Below are 23,839 nucleotides of genomic sequence, written 5' to 3'. Positions count from 1 at the left end.
TTGTTTTAAATCTGATTTCTGCATCCCTGGCTCCAAATCACCTCTGCTTCAGTACTCCTTTCCAAGCTTCTCAACTGTAAGACATTGTGTTCCCAGAAGTGGCACAAAGTCAGCTCTGGACAGGTTTCAGAGGCAGGTGTTGTTCTAAGATGTAACCCTGTATGTGGCCATGTCCTACACTCACAGCTTGAGGGCATTATTATCTCTGCCTTCAGAGAGGTGAGGGTTGGGTTGGAAGAGGTTGCAAGAGTGGGTTTCTGTGCATCTTCTTCCTTCCTCTGTGACCATTATTGAAACACATATTTGCCACTGCATTACAAGTCTTGGTGCTATACCATATGACGATGACTTGAAATCCATGGCTGGGTCACTCCCTTTTCTAGTGCACCCAAAATTCCTGCAGTTAACAGCTAGAATGAAGGTCGATGTTGGGAAGAAGGTGTCAGAATGCATCCTGTTCCAGTTTCTTTAACAGATTGGGCCCCATTGAGGCTTTAATGATGATCTTATGGTGGAATCTGCCAGACATGAAATTGTGGACCTTAGATACTATATCAGTTTTAGTGGGCATGATGCCCACATCAGTAATTGATGAATACATGTTAGACTTGTGAACTGAATATTTCGTGTTTACAGGTGCATCAATGAACAATCACCTTGTTTTGAGTCTAAAACATGTTCTTCATAAATACTGTTGCATTTAAATCCTGACCAAATAAAATCTTTCACAACACACTTGACTTCATTTATGATACATTCCTAATACATGTTGACGTACATTAAAGGAGAAACTGCTTTATATCTGGAATGCAAAAATTGTGAGACTCACAAAAATAGGGAGTGTCGCCAACTTTGTACTTGTGTAACATTATTGAGGACCATAATACGTTCTCTGCAGAAAATCATAGATTCAGATAATGGAAGATTTGTTAAGTCAGGTGTCAAAAAGTCTGCTGTAGGATTAAAACTTTATGTGAAACAAGGAGTGCTATAATCAGTCGCTGTTCTGCTTCATGTAAATCTGCCAATAATAGAAGAATTGTAGCCTCCAACATAAAATTGATAGATATAGAGCACATCAATAAATTCTGTGGAAGGCTAAGGTAACCTGATTTGAAGTTTTGATGGGAGAAAATGTTTAAAATGTGAAACATTGCCACACAGGAGTAAGTCAGTTTGTTTATCCTACTCACGTGCCTTCTTTGGTGATAGTTTGTTGACGAGGATAGACTACATATGACTAATTCTGTAGTGTTACTCTGTTATATATTTGCATGGTGTGTGTTATCCGGTGATCTAGGACCTTTAAATATGTAAGAGACGAGAAAACGTCTGATGTGTTGTCTCGAGGGCCTGTCTGTAATCACTCCCTTTCCGCCATGTTGACCACAATCCTACAAATCCCCTTGCCTCAGTTCTCTCTCTAGATTGATTTTGTATTCAGCTACAAGTGTTTTATCACCTGAACCCATACTTTGGAGGCATTCAAGAAACCATTACTAGATGGCAGATCTTTGCTGTGCGCAAGGAGGACTACGGTCAAGGAATTGATTGTGTTGGGACACATCACATCAAACTCTGACATTTGGATTTTATCAGGACGAGGTGGTAAACATTCCCTTTGAGATCTACCCAGGATTATTTTCCCTTCCAACATGATGAAGAAAATTGCAATCTTCAAGCAGTCACTCGAAGTGCTGCAATGAAATGTGTTATCATTTGGAGCCTGAGGGAAGATGAGTCCCATTTTGTGCTTTGCTGGCAAATGTTTAAATGGCATCAAATTGTATCACTGGTCTGGAGACTTGATGATGCATTAAATGTCAATCCAATCATATGGTCACAGGAAATGAAGGCCGCATACAAGTGAGGGCATGGCACTGATCCTCTGTGATACTACAATCCACTGTTTAATTATTATGTCCACTAACAAGCAAGATATATTGACATGAATAAGACCAGGCATAGAGTTTAATAGTGGAGTAAATCAGCTGTGCTTGCACGGCTTACGCATTGTGGTAGTAGAACCATATTTGGCCATACCATTTAAAAGTGGGACAATAACCTGACCTCCAAGAGCCCCTTAGTGGACAGAAAACACACATATTTTCCCACTATTGCCGAATGATGATCCAGAGATGAAGACACTGGTTTTCTTTTTGGGGGCTGCTGCCAAAATGGCATTAACAGAGGCCCCACAGTTCTGTTTCACTGCTAAAATTGCATTGTTTTGCTTATTGTGCCATCGCCGCAACTATACATTGAGAGTTTCACAGACTATCGAGTTATTCAAATCTTAAATCTTCTCTCTTTCCACCCCATCCCCACAGTTATGATAGTTTGTTCCTATTTAACCTCTTCATAATCTGTTTCTATACTTACCTTTGGTGCAACTGTAACTTGAGACTTTTCCTCTATAATGTACACGGACACCCTGAGTAAAGCAGTGTTGTTGCAAAATGTAGAATAAATGAACAAGCATAATGCCCTGGGAGGTGGTGATGGCATACATAATGTTTGCTGCAGCCTTCCCTTTCCTTTCTCCCAGATCCTCTGCTTCACTGTATAACCCTGCCAATCCACTCTATCTGCAGGAAAACCCATTCAAACTGTCAGAGCAACAGAAGTCGGTCCAGAGGGCACAGAACCCCTACCCGGTCTATGCCAGCATCAATGTACGGTCCAACATAAGTGGCAGTGACTTTGCAGGTACTCAATGTGACTTATGCACCTGGTTTCAAAAGATGACCTCAAAGTGTATTTATTTGATTCCTTTGTACTCACAGAGCAGATGACTTCCTAGTGCCAAACCCCTTTCTTCTATTGTTTCCAAGGATTTTCTATTAGTTGATTAAATGTATAGGGGACAGACTTATGCCATTATTGCCATCTTTCATTTCTTTATGTTACTTGATAAGGTGGAAATATTTCATGCTAAGATCAATTTCCCCTTGAAGGGGCCATCCGGTGGAGAAACAAAAACTACTTTTCACATAGGCTTGCATCTCTAGCAATCACCAACAATAGGCATTGTAGAGTGTTCCTAGTTGAGTTCTGCTTGAGTTTTAAGATTTATTGTGACATTATTCACTGGATGGCTCCTTGAAATGGAGAAAGCCAAATTCAATCTTATTACAATGTTGCCTATAACTGTAGCTTTATTTCTGAACTCTACCTGCAGAGTGGTGCGAGTTCACACCCCATGAGGTTGGTTTACGAAAATATGGGGCCTTTATCCGCACAGAAGACTTTGGCAGCGAGTTCTTTATGGGCCACCTGATTCATCGACGACCGGAGCCCAGAATCTGCTACCTTCAAGGTACGGCTTCTTGTTTATTCATTTAAATGTGGATTAGTTGCTATGGTTGATGCTTAGCAGAGTTCTTTAGTTGTCTTTACACTACAACTAACAACACCCTCCAACTGCGCACATCCCTTGTTCTAGCATTGTAAGGGATGGATGGCAAGTCTGCAGCCAAAACTGATGAGACAATGATTTCTTAGAACCACCAATGCAGTCATATTTAAATGCGCAGCAGTGAGGAGAATTGCTTTTCATCTCATTCATGTTGGGTCTCCAGCAGGACTCCATACTACTGATTGTAGCACCAGGAGTCAAAGGCAATTAATTTAGGTGTGAATATGATTGTAGAAGCCAACAGTGTCAGATAAGTGAAAAATGCCTAAATATCACAAACTAGCAGTCATTGGTTTGCACTCACTGTTGTCACAAGTTATTATTTAGGTGTGAATGCAAGTTTGTAGAAGCCAACCATGTCAGATAAGTGAACATTTCTTAAATATCACAAACTAACAGAGATTGGTTTGCGCTCACTAATTGTTGCACAATCACCCCACATCTCCTTTACTTTCCACATCCACAATCACCATCATCTACCTTGTCTCCGTCATCTACATTCTCGTCCCCTATCCACTCACCCTACATACAATCACACAATAAATTGCTTAAGTTCTCACATTTAACATCCTTATTGCCACGCTGGTGATTGTATTCTGTTCCTTGTTTTTCTATGTGGTGTTTTTGCTTTTTCATCGATTCGCAGTGCTCTGACCAAATTGCTGAACACATTTCTTTTAATTACTAAAACTTTGTTCATCTTTATAACCTGTTTTCTTTTCTTCAGTATTACTTTTTTCTTTGTAGTTCATTAGGGATTTTAGAGCTGTGCCCCACATCAAAGCTATTTATGCGGTTTGCCCGACTGCTGCCTGCCTGCCTTCTGCTATCTTGTGGTGGTGCTTTGCTAGGGTGAACGACTTGGTTAGTGAGTGTTGCATTCGAGTCCTTCCACCATGCCTTTATAGGTGAACAGCTAACCTGCTCACTGCACCTTAGAGCATGAAGGCATATAGCCATGCAACTGAAAGTTTCAGAGGGGGTGACAAAAGCTGGCCCATCAGCACCTATCTCCTGTAAGGGAGCCTGGGCAACTGATCAGTCTGCTAATCCACTCAGGGATATTTACTTTCCTGCTGAACTTTTTTGCATTCTCGTGACTTTACCATTTCCCTGACCTCCGCTCCGTATTTCTCGGTCTTCTTACGCTCTTTCCCTTCTTTTGCTGTAGAGTCTGACCTGTCCTCACCTGAAGTCTTCCCTCCTGAACTCTGGTTCCATCCCTGGCCTTTATTGGAAAACGACTGCTCTGCTATAGAGCTATCCATGTGATTGTGGAGGCTTAACTCTTCTGCCCATACCTTGTCTATCTCATCTCAGAAGTTATAAGATCTTTTCACCAGAACAGACTGTAGCAGACCTAGGGGTGCCATTGCCCTTTTTTTCAGAGATTTACTGCCCATGTTCCCAGTGCTTGAAATGGAAAAATAGAAGTACAGGTCCTGTGTACAAGAGTACATGCTTATTTCTGAGAAGTGCTGGAACTCTCCAATTAAAAGTATTACATTTTTCCTGAGAAGTGCAGGTACTCTCCCTCTGAAAATAATAAATTGCCGGTACTCAGTACTGGACAGTACCGGCCCATTTAAAGCACTGCATGTTCCACATTTCTATTGGCACATGTTTGAAGAATCTTCAATATCTCATTGCCAAGTCAACGCTACTTGTTTAATTTTGTTTGATCTCATATACCTATCCCATGACAACACAAAAGACTTTCTGGATACATTGTTTTATTTAGTGGGTCACCTTGTGCTCCAGTCACAATGCATTATCATCCTTGGAGACTTTGCTCCTAGTATTGTCCCTTTGCAGTGAGAATAGGGTGTTATTCAGCTCTTTCTGAAGAAATACCATCTAGATGGAGGGAAGGTACCTAACTCTTGTCCTGTACCTCTGCTCCTGCCAGTGACCAAAATTAGCAAAAACATCTTATTGCGCTGGTTTTCTACCCACCTGCAATCTTTGGATTTCCTCAATGCACTCCTGGTGGGCTTTTACCCACGTATGCAAGGGAACAGAGTCAACATTGATGCCATCGTGGATGAATTGAAGTTGGGCCAGGATTTTGGCCTTCCTATTGTTCTTTCAGATCTTTCTGTTAGCTTTCATGCTATGTTCCATTGTATGGCAGCATCTGGTTTGAAGGACACTGCCATAGCTGGGTAAACCTTCTTCCTTTCTGATCTTTCCCAGTCACTTTCTCTTTCCCTAGTCATCTGTGGAGCGTTCTAGGCAGCTGTCACTGTTCTTGATGTTAATCAGCATTTACATGCAGCTACCTGCACAGGCAATCCAGATTTTTGGGATGTCATCTATTTCCTGTGCTTCCCAAACTTAAGTTATTTTATGTTCTGATCAGCCTAACACTGATCTTTATTGCAATGTTGCCTTTTACCTTTTGGCCATAAAGTCATCGATGACTGCTCATCCTTTAAAGTTAAATGCTGATTGTAGGACAAGACAGTCCATGGGGCCACACCTTTGGGTCAGCCAATAAGAATCCACTGCCAATGGTAGCTTTGAAGGTCAAGAACATATTATTTTTCTTCCACAACAACCTTTCCTTTTCTCAGCAGATTAAGGTTGTCATGCAGCCCGTTGTTCATAACTTTACCTCTTAAGAAGAATTCTTGTGTTTATCCCTCAAGAGCCAGGGGCCTATTGGATTCGATTCTTTTCAGGAAGTATTATAGGAATGTTTGCTATCTGGGCCTTTCCATCTTCAGTATCAATAAGCTGTTGCTAATCTGTGACTTGGCAGGGAGACAGGTATTCGATCTGCTGAATTCTGACCTCATATCAAAGTGGTGTCTAAAAATCCATTTACTTCCCTGTAGGCAAGACATGCCTCATCACACCTTTTATCTTGTGGGACATTCCGGCCTCCAATCCACTCCATATTTATGTCCATGAGCTCTACTCCATGCCGAGGATCTTCTTCTGTTTGGCTTTTCTTGATTTTTTTCAAGCTCATTGTCATTGCCGGGCTTCCTCAGCCCAACACCCTCAATTCTAGAACACTCTTCCCTTTTCTTTACTCCATGTCAAATCATGCTCAGCTTTGGAAATGTCTTAAATCTCATCTGTTGTAAATTTAAACCTGATTGTAGTCACATATTCAGGTTCCTGATCCTCTTCTGTGGCACCAAGTCCTGGGTCTTTGATGCTGTTAGGGTGACGATGCATGCTACAAAGACACCCATCCGTTCTCCTCCTCCCCTACATTCCCCCCAGAATATTAGCTAAGAATTAATCTCTGCTAAGAATCAATCTCTTTTGATGCTAGGAACATTGTAGGCATTGTTTATGTTTGAAACCTGATCAAAGCTGGTTCCTTTCTGCAAAATGGTCTTTGTTTTCAACCTTTCTAGTAAGTTTATTTTTGTTGCTTTAAATAGTGTGTTGCACAGGGCAGGACATTACACTGTTATACACGTTTATATATGATCATCTCCTTGCCTCAATACACATTTTACACAAATAATTTCCGGAGCCCCCTCCCCCAAATGTTCCAGGTGCTAGAGGTGACCCTTACCAACCCCTCCCCATGCAAACTCTTGCTTTATGCTGGCATATAGAACATGGCGCCGGTGAAGGTCCCTGAGGCCCATCAGATGTGGTCTGTGGACCTTGGGATCTCTATTGCCTAATTATGGATTGCACCTAGTCTACTTTAAATACCTGCACAGGCTCTACCACAGTCCGGGGCAGCTGCACAGAATGGGCCTGATTGAAGTTTAGCGCTATATGCGCTGCGCTGTGTGCTGACTTTATGCACCTAGCGGGAACCTCCATGGAGGTGAGGTCCTTTTCGCTATCTGTTTATGGCACTATTGATCATGGGTCACCCCCTTACGTGCTTCCCAAGAGTTGCGCTGCTCGGCTACGTGAAGGACGTTCCCGCTGAAGTACCAAAATGGACTGCGATGCTACTATTGCTCTTGAAGTGACAGGGGGCAATGCACTGGGGATGACGGCAGTTGCCATAGAAGACAGGGTGACTCTGATATGCGACTTATTGCCAGGACCAACTAACAGCATTTTCAGAACTGATGCAAATAAGATCGCGCTATATTGTCCCCCTTGGCGGCGTTCCTCAATGCATAGGGCGCTAACGAGGAAGAGGCTGCTGCAATGGGTTCCCCAGGAGTTGGCCAATAGCCAGACTGTCCTGCCGCAGGCTAAGCCCACTAGGAACTCCTGCCTGGGCGACGTACCCGATGTTATGATCTGCTCTGCGCATTTAGGGCTGGTCTACTAATAGAATAGAATTATCCATCACCCTCCTCCCATCGAATGGCTTACCCCTCTGTTAAGTTGTGTTAAGTGCTAATACGTCATCTGCAATGCAGTCCTTTTGGTTACGTATGCCTGATACATCGTACTACATTGTTCTACTCTTTGTACTGTCATGACCTAAATGTTGGACCCTGCTGTATCAACCTAAAACTAAAAACAAAAAAATAAGAAATAGTGTTTTGCATTAAATGGTGCTTTGTGATATTAAATTAACTGCTTCAGAGCACAACCACAGGTATGTATTAGATATCTTCACATCTATCATATTTTGTCAGATGTAAATAAAACGTATAACTGGAATTCCTTGTTGATAAATATTGGGAGTTCATAGCAGGCTACGCATCTCAAGGGCTGCTAAGGCTGGACAGAAGGGCCCCTAAGACTGGACAGAAGGGCCCCTAAGACTGGACAGAAGGGCCCCTAAGACTGGACAGAAGGGCCCCTAAGATTGGACAGAAGGGCCCCTAAGATTGGACAGAAGGGCCCCTAAGACTGGACAGAAGGGCCCCTAAGACTGGACAGAAGGGCCCCTAAGGCTGAACACAAGGGCCGGTAAGGCTGAACACAAGGGCCGGTAAGGCTGAACACAAGGGCCGGTAAGGCTGAACACAAGGGCCGGTAAGGCTGAACACAAGGGCTGCTAAGGCTGGGCAGAAGGGCTGCTAAGGCTGGACAGAAGGGCTGCTAAGGCTGGACAGAAGGGCTGCTAAGGCTGGACAGAAGGGCTGCTAAGGCTGGACAGAAGGGCTGCTAAGGCTGAACAGAAGGGCCGGTAAGGCTGAACAGAAGGGCCGGTAAGGCTGAACACAAGTGCTGCTAAGGCTGGGCAGAAGGGCTGCTAAGGCTGGACAGAAGGGCTGCTAAGGCTGGACAGAAGGGCTCCTAAGGCTGGACAGGGTGAATAGCATGTGGCGCTCTGCATAACATGCCACTGCCATAGGTTCCTCCATAGCACAATTTACCAATCAATCTGCTTCTTAAAGAGCTCTTATTTTTAAGGTTCATGTACGGATAGCTTTGTGGGAACAGAATGACCATCAGGTAGTTCCTCAGTGTGCCTTTGACACGAGCATCATCGAACCATGTGCTAAGCTGCTCTCTCTGCTGTGCAGAAGCTCACAAAACACGTCGGTAAAGCTTAAATGCCTTTTGCACTTGTTCTTGAGAGCATCAAATAAACAAACACAAACGATGATCTCCCCAATGGCTCCCGGCATAGGCATGGCTGTCAGTAGTGCAGCAGGTGCAGTAGCACCAGGAGTGGGTGGTGCTTACTGCACCCACAAATGGCTATCTTTTATTACCCAACCTGGACATGGGTATCACTTTCCTCCTTGCACTGGGCCCTTGGCACTCTTGCTTTGCCATGCCTCGTGGAGTAAAATAATTAGGACTTGATTTGGAAGTATTAGCTTCCCCAGTGGGGGGGGGACGCCCTGATTGGCTGAGCTTCAGTGTGGTGCTTACTTGAACTGTGCCATATAACAGAGGGTGGGAAGCTGTGGTGAAACACATAAACAGCTTCATAATGGTTCATAAGAACACATCTACCGCTCACCTTAGGTATCAGGACATGCTTTTATTTTGATATTTTGATGGTTTGATTCTATTATTTCTACTCTTTCACTTGTGTTTGAGCCTGTGTACATGAGGACTCTGTAAGGGATTGTGACATGCTGACAGACACGCTTGAGCGGTAGTGATGCATTGTGTCCCCTCTGATTCTCAACAGGTGTGTGGAGCAGTGTCCTTGCGGCCAGTCTCGATGAAATCTGGGCAAACATGGCCACTTCGGGCGTGAACTGGATAAATTCACTACAAGACGCAATTAAAGCCATAGGTAAGAGACCATACTGTGGCTGAGCAGGACGCCTGCCCCTGGTGACCGGGGTATAAAGCGTACATAATCAGGTTCTGGGGGACACCATCTTCACCAGGATGCTTTTGTCGTTTCACTCAAAATAATGGCCCCCAATTGTATTGTATGAAGGACCTTCTGCCGAAAGTTACTGAACAGAAGCCTTAGCCAGTTTAGTAATTTTAGAAGCAATACGTCAGCAGTTCACATCTAGTTTACTACTTCTTGGAAGCCTTCGATGCGGAAGATAGTCTGTCTTCGTCCTATCTTAAGATGTACAGGATGAAGAACAGAAATGTGCTGGTGGCTCATGCGTTGCTTGCAGGGCAGTAGTGGACAGCTGTCACAGAGGAAACGGTTCCCATCTGTTCACTGTTGCCCATTACGAAGTAGGCGGAAGTGAGTAGGGGAGTCCCATTGTGTGTTGCTCTCTCACCACCCTAGTGTGAACCAGCGTGTTCGCTTTATTGTTGGAGTTGACTATTTGAATGCAGTTTCCTGTAAAAATAAGCTCCACTAGTTGCTAGTTCTGAATTTGTATTCCTTGCCAAATAACAAAACCAATCAACCCTCATGAAATAAACATCCTTTGCTGAGGTGTTGGTTGGGCCATCACTGGACGCAGCGGTACCCTAGTATTACAGTAGAGAAGTAGCCCCATGTTCTTTTTTAGCACCAGATTCAATGGGCAAGGATTGCTCTTTGTAATTCCTTTCTGCCTTGGCAGAGTCTTCTGTGTTGCTGAGCTGCTATGATGCGTTAGTATTTTTGTAACATTTTGTCCATAGATCCTGAAGTTATTATGGTATGTGATACTCTACTAGATTTTTTTTAAGTTTGTGGCGGTCATTTAGAGTTTGGCAGAGCTGGCACACTGCCTTAAATTGATGTGGCTCCTTCCTTATCAAACCCCAGGTTTCCCATCAGAGTTGAGTCTGGGTTTACACCGGGAGAGACTTGGCTGGCTGTCCTGGTGTAAACCCTCTGATCTGATAACACATCTGTCACAGGCGGTCATGGCATGGTGACAGTCATCCCGCCTTTTTTGGTGTAGTACAAGTTTCACTCCTTTTCTTTACCTGGAACTGGTATGGGGGTCCGGGTAGGGAAAACACAATGGGTCCCATGTGCAAAGAGAACCCTCCGTCCACTTCACGGTTATTGATTTTTTTGGTTTGCAGTACGCAAGCTCCTGCCTTGAGAGTTTTATTCTTCAAAACCCTAATTATGTTGAGCCAGCACAACAAACATGGTGCCTACTCAGCAACGTTGAGTGCTTACGGTAAAGCTGCTGCACCAATAGATAGGCCCTGAATAGAGCAGGTGGTGCTCCAGGGAAGTAAAGGTCATACCATCTGCAGACCCACAGGTTGGCAGCCTTAAATATTTCAGTCTAGATTGTTTTCTAACAGTCAGTTGGCTGGCGTGCATCCTTCTGCTTTTCTTCAGGCAGGGTTGTGTTTTTGGAGACCCTTCTCTTCACTATGTGAATGTCCGTGAGGCCAACAGCCCGCTTTCCTTGTTGCCATGTACCCCCTCTGGCTTTGGGGTGAAGGGGAGGTCAAGAGGTAGTTCTGCTTCATGCTTCATTTGACATCTTGGTCTCCTGTGGTTTCCTGTTTACAATAAAGTATCTCAGAATCTACAGTATTGGTTCCTGTTTATAGATTAAAATGGTTTGGAAACTCCAAATATGTCTGTTCTCTGATTTTGTAGATGACTCACGGAAAAAGCACTTTCGACATTGTTCGAGGCTAAAAACGCAGGTTGTGAAGCCAGATGGGATCTTCATGCAGCTCTACCAAGATGTCTTCAAGTCCCGTGTCATGGCTGGCGAGAGCTACAACTTCACACGGGGGTTGTACCTGCACAAAAACTATGTGGGCACCAAAGAGTTTGTGCCATGGAAAGGTGCGGTGTGCAGTATTCATGTGTTCTTGGGCTGGCATGGGTTGTTGATGAGATTAGATTGTGATTAGTGATGTAAAGTGAAGTGGACCATGTCCAAGGGTCTAGTAAACCAAGACCTGGTGGTTCCTTCACCTCACCTTTGGTAATGTAGGGAGCAGCAAGGCTATGCTAGGAGAAATTGTATGTTGTGTGTGTCTGTCACAATTTACAATTAGGATACATTTAATGAAATGAAGAGCCAAGTTTAAATATAAAACTGTTTATTAGAAAATAAGGAACAAAAATGATCAAAATTTGGATTAATGAAAGCTGTGTCAGTCAAAATAAAGGACATGGTTCGTCTAATTTTCTTTAAGTGAGTAGTTATACCTTTTACGTTATGATTGAGCTGAGTGATCAGATTTCATTTGGTAAATGTCAGAAAGAGATTTTTTAAGCCATTCTCCCTCGTGTTTCAGTTGATTGTTGATGTTTTAATTCCTGCTCTGAAAGGCTGTTATTGATTCTCACAGTGTTTGTCCCTTTTCCATGAAAATAAGTAAATTGGGTGAAATACCCAGTTGGATTATTTAACATTTTCATTATGGTCAAGGTAAGGTGGTGCAGGAAGTGCAATAATGGTGTGAAAGCTAGCCGTCACTTGAGTTACTATTTTATCACCCGTATGTATGAATGGAAAAGGAGTCTCCATGATCATCATTATTGCCTGGCTGGGTGCAGCTTGAAACCCTGCAATAACACGTCAGGTGGGAGAAGCCTCTGCTCCAGCGACCCATGTATGACATTCATCTTTACTCCTATTGCGGGGAAGGGGTGGTAGCCGAAAGCGACAGCTGCCCCAGTGCACACAAAACTGGTGGATGTTAATTTTCATAGGACAGGGCCTGTGAAGACACTAGAAGTCTGGACACTGGCGCCAGAACTAAGGGCCAGATGTACAAAGGTTTTTTAGCTGTCACAAATGGTCCGATTCACAGAATAGGAAGGGGAGTGTTAAGGGCATCCCTTACTAATACCGACTTGCAGTGGGATGTATGAATGTTTTGTGATGGAAATGCGGCTGCAAAACATTCGCAGTTTACCACCAACTTCAAGTTGGGGGCAACCCATTCGCAAATGTCCTTTGTGAATGTGGGTGCAAATATTTTTTAAGTGCAGGCAGTGGCCCCAAGGACCACTGCCTACTCTTAAATACAGAAAAGACAACTTTTTACTTTTCTTTTTGAAACTCATCCCGTTTTCTTTTAAGGAAAACGGGCTGCATTAAAAAAAAATGCATGGTGGTATGATGACCCCAGCAGGCCACTGTCCCTGAGACTTTTATTATTCCCAGTGTGTTGCAAATTGCAACCTACCTCATGAATATTGATGTGGTAGGTCCATTTGCGACCCATTGGGAATCCCTAAATGTGTCTGAGACACATTAGTACATCACTGTTTGTGATTTCCTACTTGTCACAGAAATTTGCAATTATGAAATGATTTTTGGGATAGTTTGCAGAGAGGACATACTTGAACTGTGGCAAACATGGGATGGATAATGGTGGGAATTGGGCTGGGATTGGGTCATGACTCTCCCTAATCAGTGGCTAGTACATAGGATTAATATGACAACTTACCAATAGCTCATCAAAACACTCTAAGACCTATTAAAAACTCAGAAGAAGAAAGAATTCTGTCTGGGCCTATCTGCGAAGAGCTCCAGTCTCTGTGGGAAAACCAACTGTTCAGGTGAGAGTGGACAGCACTGGAGAGAGACCTGGATCCTAGCAGTCTTCTCTACAGGCCTGGGAGCTGTGAGAAAGGCAAGGAGTCAATTTTTCAGCAGCTTCAAGAAAGTGGGACATTCAAATTTTTCCGTGTTCGGTGGAATGGGACAAAGCATAAGCGGTCCACCAAGATAGGCATGACCTTGCTCGCTAAAAATTGCCAGTTTGGCTACGCAGAACATTTTTCCAGAGACTATTGAGGTTACTGTGGGATACAGAAAGAAGTATGTAGGAAGTTGGCTCTGTATGTGCTATTTCAAAGTAAGGAATAGCATGCACAGAGTCCAAGGGTTCCCCTTAGAGGTAAAATAGTGGTAAAAATAGATAATACCAATGCTCTATTTTGTGGTAGTGTGGTCGAGCAGTAGGCTTATCCAAGGAGTAGTGTTAAGCACTTGTTGTACATACACATAGACAATAAATGAGGTACACACACTCAGAGACAAATCCAGCCAATAGGTTTTGTATAGAAAAATATCTTTTCTTAGTTTATTTTAAGAACCACAGGTTCAAATTCTACATGTAATATCTCATTCGAAAGGTATTGCAGGTAAGTACTTTAGGAACTTCAAATCATCAAAATTGCATGTATACTTTTCAAGTTATTCACAAATAGCTGTTTTAAAAGTGGACACTTAGTGCAATTTTCACAGTTCCTAGGGGAGGTAAGTATTTGTTAGGTTAACCAGGTAAGTAGGACACTTACAGGGCTCAGTTCTTGGTCCAAGGTAGCCCACCGTTGGGGGTTCAGAGCAACCCCAAAGTCACCACACCAGCAGCTCAGGGCCGGTCAGGTGCAGAGTTCAAAGTGGTGCCCAAAACACATAGGCTAGAATGGAGAGAAGGGGGTGCCCCGGTTCCGGTCTGCTGGCAGGTAAGTACCCGCGTCTTCGGAGGGCAGACCAGGGGGGTTTTGTAGGGCACCGGGGGGGGACACAAGTCCACACAGAAATTTCACCCTCAGCAGCGCGGGGGCGGCCGGGTGCAGTGTAGGAACAGGCATCGGGTTCGCAATGTTAGTCTATGAGAGATCTCGGGATCTCTTCAGCGCTGCAGGCAGGCAAGGGGGGGATTCCTCGGGGAAACCTCCACTTGGGCAAGGGAGAGGGACTCCTGGGGGTCACCTCTCCAGTGAAAGTCCGGTCCTTCAGGTCCTGGGGGCTGCGGGTGCAGGGTCTCTCCCAGGTGTCGGGACTTTAGGTTCAAAGAGTCGCGGTCAGGGGAAGCCTCGGGATTCCCTCTGCAGGCGGCGCTGTGGGGGCTCAGGGGGGACAGGTTTTGGTACTCACAGTATCAGAGTAGTCCTGGGGTCCCTCCTGAGGTGTTGGATCGCCACCAGCCGAGTCGGGGTCGCCGGGTGCAGTGTTGCAAGTCTCACGCTTCTTGCGGGGAGCTTGCAGGGTTCTTTAAAGTTGCTGGAAACAAAGTTGCAGCTTTTCTTGGAGCAGGTCCGCTGTCCTCGGGAGTTTCTTGTCTTTTCGAAGCAGGGGCAGTCCTCAGAGGATGTCGAGGTCGCTGGTCCCTTCGGAAGGCGTCGCTGAAGCAGGATCTTTGGAAGGCAGGAGACAGGCCGGTGAGTTTCTGGAGCCAAGGCAGTTGTCGTCTTCTGGTCTTCCGCTGCAGGGGTTTTCAGCTGGGCAGTCCTTCTTCTTGTAGTTGCAGGAATCTCATTTTCTAGGGTTCAGGGTAGCCCTTAAATACTCAATTTAAGGGCGTGTTTAGGTCTGGGGGGTTAGTAGCCAATGGCTACTAGCCCTGAGGGTGGGTACACCCTCTTTGTGCCTCCTCCCAAGGGGAGGGGGTCACAATCCTAACCCTATTGGGGGAATCCTCCATCTGCAAGATGGAGGATTTCTAAAAGTTAGAGTCACCTCAGCTCAGGACACCTTAGGGGCTGTCCTGACTGGCCAGTGACTCCTCCTTGTTTTTCTCATTATTTTCTCCGGCCTTGCCGCCAAAAGTGGGGCCTGGCCGGAGGGGGCGGGCAACTCCACTAGCTGGAGTGTCCTGCTGGGTTGGCACAAAGGAGGTGAGCCTTTGAGGCTCACCGCCAGGTGTGACAATTCCTGCCTGGGAGAGGTGTTAGCATCTCCACCCAGTGCAGGCTTTGTTACTGGCCTCAGAGTGACAAAGGCACTCTCCCCATGGGGCCAGCAACATGTCTCGGTTTGTGGCAGGCTGCTAAAACTAGTCAGCCTACACAGATAGTCGGTTAAGTTTCAGGGGGCACCTCTAAGGTGCCCTCTGTGGTGTATTTTACAATAAAATGTACACTGGCATCAGTGTGCATTTATTGTGCTGAGAAGTTTGATACCAAACTCCCCAGTTTTCAGTGTAGCCATTATGGTGCTGTGGAGTTCGTGTTTGACAAACTCCCAGACCATATACTCTTATGGCTACCCTGCACTTACAATGTCTAAGGTTTTGTTTAGACACTGTAGGGGTACCATGCTCATGCACTGGTACCCTCACCTATGGTATAGTGCACCCTGCCTTAGGGCTGTAAGGCCTGCTAGAGGGGTGTCTTACCTATACTGCATAGGCAGTGAGAGGCTGGCATGGCACCCTGAGGGGAGTGCCATGTCGACTTACTCGTTTTGTCCTCACTAGCACACACAAGCTGGCAAGCAGTGTGTCTGTGCTGAGTGAGAGGTCTCCAGGGTGGCATAAGACATGCTGCAGCCCTTAGAGACCTTCCTTGGCATCAGGGCCCTTGGTACCAGAAGTACCAGTTACAAGGGACTTATCTGGATGCCAGGGTCTGCCAATTGTGGATACAAAAGTACAGGTTAGGGAAAGAACACTGGTGCTGGGGCCTGGTTAGCAGGCCTCAGCACACTTTCAATGGTAAACATAGCATCAGCAAAGGCAAAAAGTCAGGGGGCAACCATGCCAAGGAGGCATTTCCTTACACAACCCCCCCCCAAACGAAAGAGGATGAGACTAACCTTTCCCAAGAGAGTCTTCATTTTCTAAGTGGAAGAACCTGGAAAGGCCATCTGCATTGGCATGGGCAGTCCCAGGTCTGTGTTCCACTATAAAGTCCATTCCCTGTAGGGAGATGGACCACCTCAACAGTTTAGGATTTTCACCTTTCATTTGCATCAGCCATTTGAGAGGTCTGTGGTCAGTTTGAACTAGGAAGTGAGTCCCAAAGAGGTATGGTCTCAGCTTCTTCAGGGACCAAACCACAGCAAAGGCCTCCCTCTCAATGGCACTCCAACGCTGCTCCCTGGGGAGTAACCTCCTGCTAATGAAAGCAACAGGCTGGTCAAGGCCATCATCATTTGTTTGGGACAACACTGCCCCTATCCCATGTTCAGAGGCATCAGTCTGCACAATGAACTGCTTAGAATAATCTGGAGCTTTGAGAACTGGTGCTGAGCACATTGCCTGTTTCAGGGTGTCAAAGGCCTGTTGGCATTCCACAGTCCAGTTTACTTTCTTGGGCATTTTCTTGGAGGTGAGTTCAGTGAGGGCTGTCACAATGGATCCATATCCCTTCACAAACCTCCTGTAGTACCCAGTCAAGCCAAGGAATGCCCTGACTTGAGTCTGGGTTTTTGGAGCTACCCAGTCCAGAATAGTCTGGATCTTGGGTTGGAGTGGCTGAACTTGGCCTCCACCTACAAGGTGTCCCAAGTAAACCACAGTTCCCTGCCCTATCTGGCATTTGGATGCCTTGATAGAGAGGCCTGCAGATTGCAGAGCCTTCAAAACCTTCCTCAGGTGGATCAGGTGATCCTGCCAGGTGGAGCTAAAGACAGCAATATCATCAAGATAAGCTGTGCTAAAGGACTCCAAGCCAGCAAGGACTTGATTCACCAACCTTTGGAAGGTGGCAGGGGCATTCTTTAAACCAAAGGGCATAACAGTAAACTGATAATGCCCATCAGGTGTGGAGAATGCTGTCTTTTCTTTTGCTCCAGGTGCCATTTTTATTTGCCAGTACCCTGCTGTCAAGTCAAAGGTACTTAGAAATTTGGCAGCACCTAATTTATCAATTAGCTCATCAGCTCTTGGAATTGGATGGGCATCTGTCTTGGTGACAGAATTGAGCCCTCTGTAGTCCACACAAAACCTCATCTCTTTCTTTCCATCTTTGGTGTGAGGTTTGGGGACTAAGACCACTGGGCTAGCCCAGGGGCTGTCAGAGCGCTCAATTACTCCCAATTCCAGCATCTTGTGGACTTCCACCTTGATGCTTTCTTTGACATGGTCAGATTGTCTAAAGATTTTGTTCTTGACAGGCATGCTGTCTCCTGTGTCCACATCATGGGTACACAGGTGTGTCTGACCAGGGGTCAAGGAGAAGAGTTCAGGAAACTGTTGTAGGACTCTCCTACAATCAGCTTGCTGTTGGCCAGATAGGGTGTCTGAGTAGATCACTCCATCTACTGTGCCATCTTTTGGGTCTGATGACAGAAGATCAGGGAGAGGTTCACTCTCTGCCTCCTGATCCTCATCTGTTACCATCAACAGATTCACATCAGCCCTGTCATGGAAGAGCTTAAGGCGGTTCACGTGGATCACCCTCTTGGGGCTCCTGCTTGTGCCCAGGTCCACCAGGTAGGTGACCTGACTCTTCCTTTCTAGCACTGGGTAAGGGCCACTCCATTTGTCCTGGAGTGCCCTGGGAGCCACAGGCTCCAGAACCCAGACTTTCTGCCCTGGTTGGAACTCAACCAGTGCAGCCTTTTGGTCATACCAAAACTTCTGGAGTTGTTGGCTGGCCTCAAGGTTTTTGGTTGCCTTTTCCATGTACTCTGCCATTCTAGAGCGAAGGCCAAGTACATAGTCCACTATGTCCTGTTTAGGCTCATGGAGAGGTCTCTCCCAGCCTTCTTTAACAAGGGCAAGTGGTCCCCTTACAGGATGACCAAACAGAAGTTCAAAGGGTGAGAATCCTACTCCCTTCTGTGGTACCTCCCTGTAAGCGAAAAGCAGACATGGCAGGAGGACATCCCATCTCCTTTTGAGTTTTTCTGGGAGCCCCATGATCATGCCTTTTAATGTCTTGTTGAATCTCTCAACTAAGCCATTAGTTTGTGGATGGTAGGGTGTAGTGAATTTATAAGTCACTCCACACTCATTCCACATGTGCTTTAGGTATGCTGACATGAAGTTGGTACCTCTGTCAGACACCACCTCCTTAGGGAAACCCACTCTGGTAAAGATACCAATGAGGGCCTTGGCTACTGCAGGGGCAGTAGTCGACCTAAGGGGAATAGCTTCAGGATACCTGGTAGCATGATCCACCACTACCAGGATATACATATTTCCTGAGGCTGTGGGAGGTTCTAGTGGACCAACTATGTCCACACCCACTCTTTCAAAGGGCACCCCTACCACTGGAAGTGGAATGAGGGGGGCCTTTGGATGCCCACCTGTCTTACCACTGGCTTGACAGGTGGGGCAGGAGAGGCAAAACTCCTTAACCATGTTGGACATATTGGGCCAGTAGAAGTGGTTGACTAACCTCTCCCACGTCTTGGTTTGTCCCAAATGTCCAGCAAGGGGAATGTCATGGGCCAATGTTAGGATGAACTCTCTGAACAGCTGAGGCACTACCACTCTCCTAGTGGCACCAGGTTTGGGGTCTCTGGCCTCAGTGTACAGGAGTCCATCTTCCCAATAGACCCTATGCGTTCCATTTTTCTTGCCTTTGGACTCTTCAGCAGCTTGCTGCCTAAGGCCTTCAAGAGAGGGACAGGTTTCTTGTCCCTTACACAGCTCCTCCCTTGAGGGTCCCCCTGGGCCTAAGAGCTCAACCTGGTAAGGTTCAAGCTCCAAAGGCTCAGTTCCCTCAGAGGGCAGAACTTCTTCCTGAGAAGAGAGGTTCCCTTTCTTTTGCTGTGTTGCAGTTGGTTTCCCAACTGACTTTCCTGTTCTCTTGGTAGGCTGGGCCATTCTTCCAGACTCCAGCTCTACTTGTTCACCCTGTGCCTTGCACTGTGCTCTTGTTTTCACACACACCAGTTCAGGGATACCCAGCATTGCTGCATGGGTTTTTAGTTCTACCTCAGCCCATGCTGAGGACTCCAGGTCATTTCCAAGCAGACAGTCCACTGGGATATTTGAGGAGACCACCACCTGTTTCAGGCCATTGACCCCTCCCCATTCTAAAGTAACCATTGCCATGGGATGTACTTTTCTCTGATTGTCAGCGTTGGTGACTGTGTAAGTTTTTCCAGTCAGGTATTGGCCAGGGGAAACCAGTGTTCGATGGCATCTGTCGCTGTAGATACGCATGTTCTGCAATAGCTCGCCATCTGGTGTTGGGCCGGAGTGTTACAAGTTGTTTTTCTTCGAAGAAGTCTTTCGAGTCACGGGACCGAGTGACTCCTCCTTTTGTCTCCATTGCACATGGGCGTCGACTCCATCTTCGATTGTTTTTTTTCCGCCATCGGGTTCGGACGTGTTCCTGTCGCTCCGAGTTTCGGAACGGAAAAAATAGTTAATTTCGGAAGATTTTCGTCGGTATTGTTGCGTTCGGGATCGGCGTACTTAGATTCAACACCGCATCGAAGATCGAAGAGCTCCGGTGCCCTTCGGGGTAGTTTTTCGATCCTCCGTCGGGGCCTGGTCGGCCCGACCGCGTGCTGAGGAACGCCGATGGAACGGACCCCGTTCCGTTTCTGCCCCAAATGCCACAATAAATACCCCTACACAGACCAACACTTGGTCTGCAACCTGTGCCTGTCACCTGAGCACAGCGAAGACACCTGCGAGGCCTGTCGTGCGTTCCGGTCCCGAAAAACACTCCGAGACCGTCGAGCCAGAAGACTTCAAATGGCGTCCGCACCGACAGCCCGACGGGAGTTCGAGGAACAGGAAGAGGAAGGTACCTTCTCGATCCAAGACTCAGACTCCGAAGGATTCGACGATACACAAACCGTGAGTAAGACGTCGAAAAACACACAGAGAAACATTTACAAGGCCCAGGGGACGCCACTGCCACCAGGCCATGGCTCGACCCATAAATTCGGTGACCGACCGTCGGCACCGAAAAAGCCCAAAACAGTGCCGAGATCGTCCGACTCCGGTCGAGACACCGGCACGCAGCCTTCTCGGGACCGAGAAAGTGCTGGAGACAAGCCTCGACACCGAGATACCGGTGTGGACACGGCTCGACGCCGAGACAGCGGCACCGAAACAGATCGACGCCGAGAGGTTTCGGCCCCGAAAAGGAAAAAAGTCACCTCGGAGCCGAAAAAACACGCAGACAAAGTTTCGACGCCGAAACAAACTGCAAGCGACCCAGCTTCAGGCTCTTATACAGAAGAGCACTCGCTAACCTCCCAAATGCAAAAGCATAGGTTTGAGGAAGAGCTACAAGCAACTGATGTGGACCATACGCAAAAGCGTATCTTCATTCAGCAGGGGACAGGAAAAATAAGCACCCTTCCCCCCATTAGGAGAAAGAGAAGGTTGGAGTTCCAGACGGAACAAGCACCACAACCAAAAGTGGTTAAAAGAATTACACCACCACCCTCTCCTCCGCCCGTGATTAACGTTTCACCAGCACAAACTCCATCTCACTCCCCAGCTCACACCACCATGAGCCAGGGTGACCAAGATCAGGACGCATGGGACCTATACGACGCCCCAGTGTCAGATAACAGCCCGGAGGCCTACCCTACAAAGCCATCTCCACCAGAAGACAGCACCGCGTACTCTCAGGTGGTGGCTAGAGCAGCACAATTTCATAACGTAAGCCTCCACTCAGAACAGGTCGAGGATGATTTCTTGTTCAACACACTCTCCTCCACCCACAGCTCCTACCAAAGCCTGCCTATGCTCCCTGGTATGCTCCGGCACGCAAAAGACATATTTAAGGAGCCGGTCAAAAGTAGGGCAATCACACCACGGGTGGAAAAGAAGTATAAGCCGCCTCCTACGGACCCGGTTTTCATCACTACACAGCTGCCACCAGACTCTGTTGTTGTAGGAGCAGCTAGGAAAAGGGCCAACTCTCACACATCTGGAGATGCACCACCCCCAGATAAAGAAAGCCGCAAGTTCGATGCAGCTGGTAAAAGAGTCGCAGCACAAGCTGCAAACCAGTGGCGCATCGCGAACTCCCAGGCACTACTTGCGCGCTATGACAGAGCCCACTGGGACGAGATGCAACATCTCATTGAACATCTGCCCAAGGACTTCCAAAATAGGGCGAAACAAGTGGTTGAGGAGGGACAGACCATCTCCAACAACCAGATACGTTCCTCCATGGACGCTGCAGATACAGCTGCACGGACAATTAATACATCTGTAACTATCAGACGGCATGCATGGCTCCGAACGTCTGGATTTAAACCAGAGATTCAACAAGCAGTTCTCAATATGCCTTTTAATGAAAAAGAACTGTTCGGTCCAGAAGTGGACACAGCGATTGAGAAACTCAAAAAAGATACGGACACTGCCAAAGCCATGGGCGCACTCTACTCCCCGCAGAGCAGAGGGAATTACAGCACATTCCGTAAAACGCCCTTTCGAGGGGGGTTTCGGGGTCAAAGCACACAAGCCAGCACCTCACAAGCAACACCGTCCACTTACCAGGGACAGTATAGAGGAGGTTTTCGGGGACAATATAAAGGAGGGCAATTCCCTAGAAATAGAGGGAGATTTCAAAGCCCCAAAACCCCTACTACTAAACAATGACTCACATGTCACTCACCCCCTCCACACAACACCAGTGGGGGGAAGAATAGGTCATTATTACAAAGCATGGGAGGAAATCACTACAGACACTTGGGTTCTAGCATTTATCCAACATGGTTATTGCATAGAATTTCTACAATTCCCTCCAAACATACCACCAAAAGCACAAAATTTAACAACACACCATTCCAATCTCCTGGAGATAGAAGTGCAGGCACTATTGCAAAAGAATGCAATCGAATTAGTGCCAAACACACAAATAAACACAGGAGTTTACTCACTGTACTTTCTGATACCAAAGAAGGACAAAACGCTGAGACCAATCCTAGACCTCAGAGTAGTGAACACTTTCATCAAATCAGACCACTTCCACATGGTCACACTACAAGAAGTATTGCCATTGCTAAAACTACACGACTACATGGCAACTTTAGACCTCAAGGATGCTTATTTCCATATACCAATACACCCATCTCACAGGAAATACCTAAGGTTCGTATTCAAAGGAATACATTACCAATTCAAGGTACTGCCTTTCGGATTAACAACCGCACCAAGAGTCTTTACCAAATGTCTAGCGGTAGTCGCTGCACACATAAGAAGGCAGCAAATACATGTGTTCCCATATTTGGACGACTGGCTAATCAAGGCCCATTCGTTCATACAGTGCTCAAATCACACAAATCAGATCATACAAACCCTCTTCAAACTCGGGTTCACCGTCAATTTCACAAAATCCAAAATTCTGCCACGCAAGGTACAACAATACCTGGGAGCCATAATAGACACATCAAAGGGAGTAGCCACTCCAAGTCCACAAAGAATTCAAAATTTCAACACCATCATACAACGCATGTATCCAACACAAAAGATACAGGCAAAGATGGTATTACAACTCCTAGGCATGATGTCATCATGCATAGCCATTGTCCCAAACGCAAGACTGCACATGAGGCCCTTACAACAATGCCTAGCATCACAGTGGTCTCAAGCACAGGGTCACCTTCTAGATCTGGTGTTAATAGACCGCCAAACTTATCTCTCGCTTCTATGGTGGAACAACATAAATTTAAACAAGGGGCGGCCTTTCCAAGACCCAGTGCCACAATACGTAATAACAACAGATGCTTCCATGACAGGGTGGGGAGCACACCTCAATCAACACAGCATACAAGGACAATGGAACGTACATCAAACAAAACTGCATATCAATCACCTAGAACTGCTAGCAGTTTTTCAAGCACTAAAAGCTTTCCAACCAATAATAGTTCACAAATACATTCTCGTCAAAACAGACAACATGACAACAATGTATTATCTAAACAAGCAGGGAGGGACGCACTCCACGCAGTTAAGCCTGCTAGCACAAAAAATTTGGCATTGGGCAATTCACAACCAAATTCGCCTAATTGCACAGTTTATACCAGGGATACAAAATCAACTCGCAGACAATCTCTCTCGAGATCACCAACAGGTCCACGAATGGGAAATTCACCCCCAAATTCTGAACACTTATTTCAAACTCTGGGGAACACCTCAGATAGACTTGTTTGCGACAAGGGAGAACGCAAAATGCCAAAACTTCGCATCCAGGTACCCACACAAACAATCCCAAGGCAATGCCCTATGGATGAACTGGTCAGGGATATTTGCTTACGCTTTTCCTCCTCTCCCTCTCCTTCCTTACCTGGTAAACAAACTCAGTCAAAGCAAACTCAAACTCATATTGATAGCACCAACTTGGGCAAGGCAACCCTGGTACACAACGCTGCTAGACCTATCAGTGGTACCCTGCATCAAATTGCCCAACAGGCCAGATCTGTTGACACAGCACAACCAAAAGATCAGACACCCAGATCCAGCATCGCTGAATCTAGCAATCTGGCTCCTGAAATCCTAGAATTCGGGCACTTACAACTT

At 46.2% G+C, this 23,839-nt stretch overlaps 1 protein-coding gene across 1 annotated transcript in view; it reads left to right on the top strand.

Moving 5' to 3' along the window:
- PLA2G4F (phospholipase A2 group IVF) overlaps positions 1-23,839 on the top strand; it is a 218,345-nt gene that overhangs the window by 162,303 nt on the left and 32,203 nt on the right. The window contains exons 14-17 of the mRNA XM_069208777.1: positions 2,595-2,709; positions 3,182-3,319; positions 9,453-9,560; positions 11,295-11,489. Of these exons, the coding sequence (XP_069064878.1) occupies positions 2,595-2,709; positions 3,182-3,319; positions 9,453-9,560; positions 11,295-11,489 (556 nt within the window). The remainder of the gene's footprint in view (positions 1-2,594; positions 2,710-3,181; positions 3,320-9,452; positions 9,561-11,294; positions 11,490-23,839) is intronic.

This window comes from Pleurodeles waltl, chromosome 9, assembly GCF_031143425.1.
Source record: "Pleurodeles waltl isolate 20211129_DDA chromosome 9, aPleWal1.hap1.20221129, whole genome shotgun sequence".
Classification (NCBI taxonomy): Eukaryota; Metazoa; Chordata; class Amphibia; order Caudata; family Salamandridae; genus Pleurodeles; species Pleurodeles waltl.
Note: the sequence above shows the minus strand (reverse complement) of the source record. Positions and strands in the feature narration are given on the sequence as shown.